This window comes from Phalaenopsis equestris, unplaced genomic scaffold (genome assembly GCF_001263595.1).
Source record: "Phalaenopsis equestris unplaced genomic scaffold, ASM126359v1 Scaffold000840, whole genome shotgun sequence".
NCBI lineage: Eukaryota > Viridiplantae > Streptophyta > Magnoliopsida > Asparagales > Orchidaceae > Phalaenopsis > Phalaenopsis equestris.
Window position 1 is genome coordinate 1081714 of NW_018165280.1, and position 6169 is coordinate 1087882.

At 33.1% G+C, this 6169-nt stretch overlaps 1 protein-coding gene across 1 annotated transcript; it reads left to right on the forward strand.

Moving 5' to 3' along the window:
- The first annotated feature begins 2096 nt into the window (after positions 1 to 2096).
- On the forward strand, positions 2097 to 5800 carry LOC110031645 (terpene synthase 10-like). Its single transcript, XM_020734963.1, has 7 exons — positions 2097 to 2375; positions 2912 to 3189; positions 3858 to 4241; positions 4330 to 4551; positions 4692 to 4830; positions 5013 to 5258; positions 5397 to 5800. The coding sequence occupies exons 1-7, from the start codon at positions 2142 to 2144 to the stop codon at positions 5688 to 5690; spliced, it is 1797 nt and encodes a 598-aa protein (XP_020590622.1). The 5' UTR covers positions 2097 to 2141; the 3' UTR covers positions 5691 to 5800.
- The last annotated feature ends 369 nt before the right edge of the window (positions 5801 to 6169 follow it).

The window sequence follows — 6169 nt, forward strand, 5'->3', positions numbered from 1 at the left end:
TGGATCAAAGTAGATGGAAGCTGGGATCCAAATTGAGCCATTCAACATAAAAAAAAAATTAGGCTCAAGTGGGTTGGCACCTAAGCGCTGAATAGCGCCTAAAAATGACCACCCACCTAAGCAACTGGCGCCTTTGCACCAGGCATGGAGCGCCACCAAGATCAAGCGCCACATTAAGCTTCATGTGACTTTGTATTAGGCTTGGGAGCACCAAGGCATACCCCTTTATATAACTAAGGGGCTCAATGGAACCTCATATACGGTTCAGAGGTGCCTCCTACCATGTTTAAGGTGTTGGAGTTTCAGTTCAACAAGTGTTGGGACACTAATTCAATAGGTCATCTACAATGTTACTTGAGCAATCAATACTTTGATGCTGCACTTAGAAACTCTAGTACCTACGAATTGATTTTGTTCCACTGGAGATCTGTGGCATTGATCCATGTCATTGATGGGTACGAAAAGGGAACTTTAGGAAGAAGGGAAGACACCCTCTCTGGCATATTTTGGGGTACTCTCTCAGTCTTCACTCATTCTTCTTGAGTTGTCAGTGTTACTGTGAGTGAGAGAGGGAGGGAACCTACAGAGCACAAAGGTCTTTGTGAGAGATAGTGGAGAAGGCATGAGCAACTGTGGGAGAAAAAATTACGAGCAACAGGCCGAAGAGATCAGAGGATCAGAAGATTATCGGGGTGTAACTTGTGTTTGTATTCTTTCTAAAAGTCTTTGTAATTGCCTTCATTTGAATGAAATGAAAGCTGTATTTTGTGTTTCAAAATATGAATCGTAACTAAATTATTTTTTCTCTCCTAATTTAATGAATAAGAACTCTAGTTTGGATGATTAGATGTGACTTTATTAGCATCATGTTATAGTACAAATTTTATCCTTCAAAACTTCATTTGCATGCAATCTCGATATAGTTAAAATAATTTATGATTTTTGAGATACAAAAGTATTTATGGTGGAACATCTAGGATAAACTTCATTAGACCAAGAGAATAGAAATATTTCTCGTGGTTTAATGCTATCGTCTAGGGAAACGTTTAAACTTGGTGATTTCACTAGATTTAAGGAACTAAACTAGTTGATTGTCCTAGCTTTCTTATTTCCATTGGAAGGGGCTTGTCTTGATAGTTACCAACTTGCATCATTTGGTTAAACTTTGGTATTTAGGATTCAAATCAAGGGAGAAACATGATTTTGCCACCGTTTCCTCAGAAAGTTAAATTAGGAATTATGATTTCGCAAAATTTAGTCATTTCCAAAACCTACCAACAAACAAACTTTCAAGTTAAACTCAAAACCAATATATTAAAATTTTTCCTGGATTTGGAAACTCACTAGTTCCATGTGAGATTGATACAAAGAACTCATTCACGTGTACTACTTATATGACATGTATCATTGTGTGATTCATTGGTGCTCTACCACACTTGGTTCGTATCAGTAGGCGGTGGCTGAGTGCTCAAAAAAGGTGTGAGAAGGGATGCAATGGAATGGGTGGGTGGATGGAATGAAACAGTAGTACTAGACAAAGCAGTAATAGGAGGTGAGGCATGGGTTGTGATTAAGGTGATGCTGCTAATCAACACAACATTGGTGTTTTTTGAGGTAAGCGAGATACCAATTTCTTTGTCCATTTATAAAAGATCAGGCCAATCAAGTCAGGTTGGTCAGGTAGATGATCTCCACCACCAGCAGAAGCCATCTGTAACAAGAAAAGGAAACTAATAAAATTAATACCTAGCTGTAAAAGTAAGCATAATAAAAGTAAGCAGGAGAGTGTAATATCAGCAGCAAAAGTAAAAATATAGGAAAGTGTCAAATCAAAATAAGAAGTATGTTGTAAATGTGTAAAAACACAAAAAGTTAAAAACAAATAAATACAAATAATAACAAACGTCTTAAAACTTGCTTGTTAGAAAAGAAAATTCGAAGTAGAACTCTTCGCTTGGCTGTAAATTATGCACATTTAATCTGTGTTTACAATAATAAACGAGTTCAATGTATTGAAATATAATTATGTGACAGAACATATTTCACCTTAGCAGCAACCACAGAGATATAAATAGGTAGAAAGGGTTCCCATTTGCTATCAAGGTAAGACATAAGTACAAATATTTATTACATTATCAATTATGGCGCTGTACGTTAGCTTTCCTCTACTTCCCTTCAGCAAGAAGCCATCGCTCCTGAGCTCCTCTTCCTCCCAGTGTCTTCTAAGCCACCGACGATTACTGGCAGATTTTCATCCTATATGTTGCCTCTCAACTGCTAATGCAGTATCATCTACTCCAGCTCGCCGCACAGCAAATTATCAGCCAACTATTTGGGATGATAACTACATACAATCGCTGCCAATTGATTTCATGGTGATGATTTATTAAATTATTTTGATTGATTTTGAAGAACTTTTTCAGTTAGATGCACAGTAGTTTGAAAAAGATTTATCATGATTTAGTTTGTCAGTGTTATTAATGATAGGTATATATAAGTCTTTTATTAAATTTAAGATTTTTAATTGCAGGGCATCCAAGCACCACCTACATTTTTTAGGAAGATTTGCATCCATACCACTCAATTATTATGTAAATTTACATATCTAACTCCGAAGCTTCAATTTTTACATACATAACACTATCTATGCATGAAAAAATGTATAAATTTCACGTTTAAAATTTAAAGTTGTGATAATTTTTTTATGTGGCATGGAAGATTTGGTTGGTGTAGATATAAAAACCAAAATTTTAGATGATAGATATGTAAATACGTAGGAATTGGGTGATATGCATGTAAATGTGTGCCTATTTTATAATTTACATTCTCATACAACGACATATTTGTGAACATATACTCATCGCAATAAGAATAATTATATTTAATTGTTGATATAATATATGTCACACAGGAGGAGAAGTATATACATCGAAGGGACATATTGAAGGAGCAAGTGAGGGGTTTGATTGGCAAACAACATGACCTTATTGAACAACTTGAACTGGTGGATGCCCTATGCCAACTAGGACTTCAATATCATTTTGATTCAGAGATCAAGGACTTATTGAGTTCTATTAGTTCATCAACGGTAAATATAAACAATTTGATAGAGAATGGAAACCTTCATGGCTCTGCCTTGCTCTTCAGGCTTCTAAGGGAATATGATATCAAAAATGCTTCACTACTAAGGTATATACTAACACTAACATACATATCACCTTTCTATTTAAGAGTTAATTAGATCAATGTCAATAAAAATAAAGAGTTATGAATTAACCAAAGACCTCTTTGATTCTTAAGGTGTAAGAGGTCTTAGGTTCGATTTTAGCCTACAAATTTTTTTAAATTAAAATTTTATTTTTTTCATATATATAGTTTTGCTGTAATTTTGTTTTTATCCCCCCTATAATTGACAGGCTTGGTGCTTATCTCTAAGTGGCATAGTTCTCGACTTTCACGTATAAAATATTTATGATAGTTTTCTTACAATTAAGAGAAGAAAATCAATATAAGTCTGAATAAGAAGTTACATAACTATACATCATATGCATAATTTTAAAGATAATTATGTTGTTGAGTGCATTATGTTTGATTTGATTCCAATGTCATCCTTTTAGAATGGCAATGGTGATAAAAATCTTTGTTCTTCTTTTTTCATTATATATTTTCTTAAACTATTGGCAAGTTATCCTTTTACTCTTTAATCCTAGATTTGGAAGCACATTTATGTTTTCAAGTTTTGCCTTAAATGCCAATAAACAAAACAATTCTCATTATTTAGCTTCAACTAGTATATTAATTCTTCATCATCATAGCAGCAAGTTCATCTGAAATTTCCTTTAATCAAAATTTAACAGAGTTGAAGCTTTGATTAACTGCTTTAAAAGCGAGAGAGGAAACTTCAATCCTAATCATCAACATAATGTCAAAGGACTTCTTAGCTTTTATGAGGCTTCCTACCTTGCCATGGAAGGAGAAGAACAATTGGATGAAGCGGGAAAAATTGCAATGGAGCGTTTGAGAAACCTTGACATATCTCTATTAAGTCCACAAATTATTGAAGAAATAAATCATGCTTTCGAGCTACCCTTGCATTGGAGAATGTCAAGACTGCATGCTAGGTGGTTCATTGATGTTTATGGGACACGAGAAAATGTTAATCCCACATTACTTGAGTTAGCTACACTAGATTTCAACATTGTGCAAAGCATCTACAAAGCAGAGCTTCAAGAAATGTCCAGGTATTATATGGCTCTTGTTTATTCATGTCTAAGCAATGCAACTCATAATTATTTCACGAAATACTAATGCTCTTGATTTGTTCCTTAGGTGGTGGAAAAATCTTGGCCTTGTATGTGATGAGCTTAATTTTGCAAGAGATAGACTGGTGGAGAACTATTTAATGGCCTTAGGCTTCACATTTCAACCTGAATTTTGGAGAATCAGGAAAGCAATCACCAAGTTGAATAGTTTTGTAACAACAATTGATGATATTTACGATGTCTATGGTACCTTAGATGAACTGAAGCTCTTTACAAATGCTGTTGAAGAGTAAGAAAATACAATAAAAAAAACTTAATATGCATAAACTAGTTCTTATAACCATGATTATCAAATATCACTCAATTGAAAAAAAAAATTATTGATACTTAAATGCATTTAAATTGTTAACATTTTCTTGGAACTTTTAGATGGAAAATAGATGCTGGTCAACAACTTCCAAATTATATGAAGAAATGTTTGGACGCACTTTTCAACACAATGAATGATATTGCCACTTCATTCTCAGTGGAAAAAGAGTTAGATATTCTTCCATGTCTAAAACGAGTGGTAATAAAATATTTATTTCAATTTAGCATGTCTTTTAAATTGTAAATAGATTCAATTTTTTTCTTTGAATTCTTATGTTTAGATATAAAATTGTTTTATGATGCATTTTGCTAAGAATTTTTTTAAAAAACTAAGATGATCCATTCGGCTTTTTTTCTGACCAATATAAGCAATGATTTTAGTGGGCAGATTTGTGCAAAGCTTACTTAGTTGAAGCAAGATGGTATCAAAGTGGATACACTCCAACTTTAAATGAGTACTTGGAAAATGCTTGGGTTACTATATCTGGAACTTGTATACTAATTATAGCATATTGTCTAAGTGATGACTTAACTAGTGAAGCTCTTAATAAATTAGAGTTCTATCCATCTGTCGCACGCCATTCATCTATGCTTTTTCGACTATATGATGATTTGGGAACATCCACGGTAAGGATGCATTTTTATTTTATATAAATTCATACAACATTAATTTTATATATATATATATATATATATATATATATATATAGATAGATAGATATGTGTAGTGCTCCTAATGGAATTTTACTTATATTGTTTTTACAGGCAGAGATCCAAAGAGGAGATGTCTCAAAATCAATTCAATGTTATATGCGAGAGAAAAATGTTTCGGAACCATTTGCCCGGGATCATATTAGATATTTGATAAGAAATTATTGGAAGAAGTTGAATCAAGAATGCACTACATTTTCAATACCTATAAAGTCTTTTAGAAAAGCTTTGGTTGATGTACCAAGAACAGGACAATTCTTCTATCATTATGGAGATGGATATGGAGAGTCATATGGTCAAACTAAGGACCAAATAATTTCAATCCTAATTGAGCCCATTTCACTTTAAAGTTAAACTATTTAAGAAAGGAAATTCCTTTCTCAAGTATGTGTAATGTGTAACTTTGATTGCAATCAATTTCGTTATCCAATTAACTAAAGCTTGTATTTCTTTTAATTAAAAATAAAGTTTATCATTTTTTTTTTTAAATTTGGAGTATTTTAAATATTTGTATGTTTATGTCATAAAATGTGCATTATTTATTTTTCTGTGCAATGTGCATGTTGGAATCAATATTTGATGTGTGTAGGATGTCCACTTAACTAGCTCGAAATGTTTCACAGCTCATTCATAGCATTCGTAGCTCCAGGCACCCATACGGGACCTCTGGAATATGTTTGAGGAAGAATCTATGTATTTTATAATTTTTTTCCTCCCATACATTTTCAGTCAAGGAAAACTTTTAAACATGTCAAATGCATTGGATGGTAAAGGCCCATATATGTACTAGATGGTGTTTGATATGGAAAACCTGACATACCATCTCA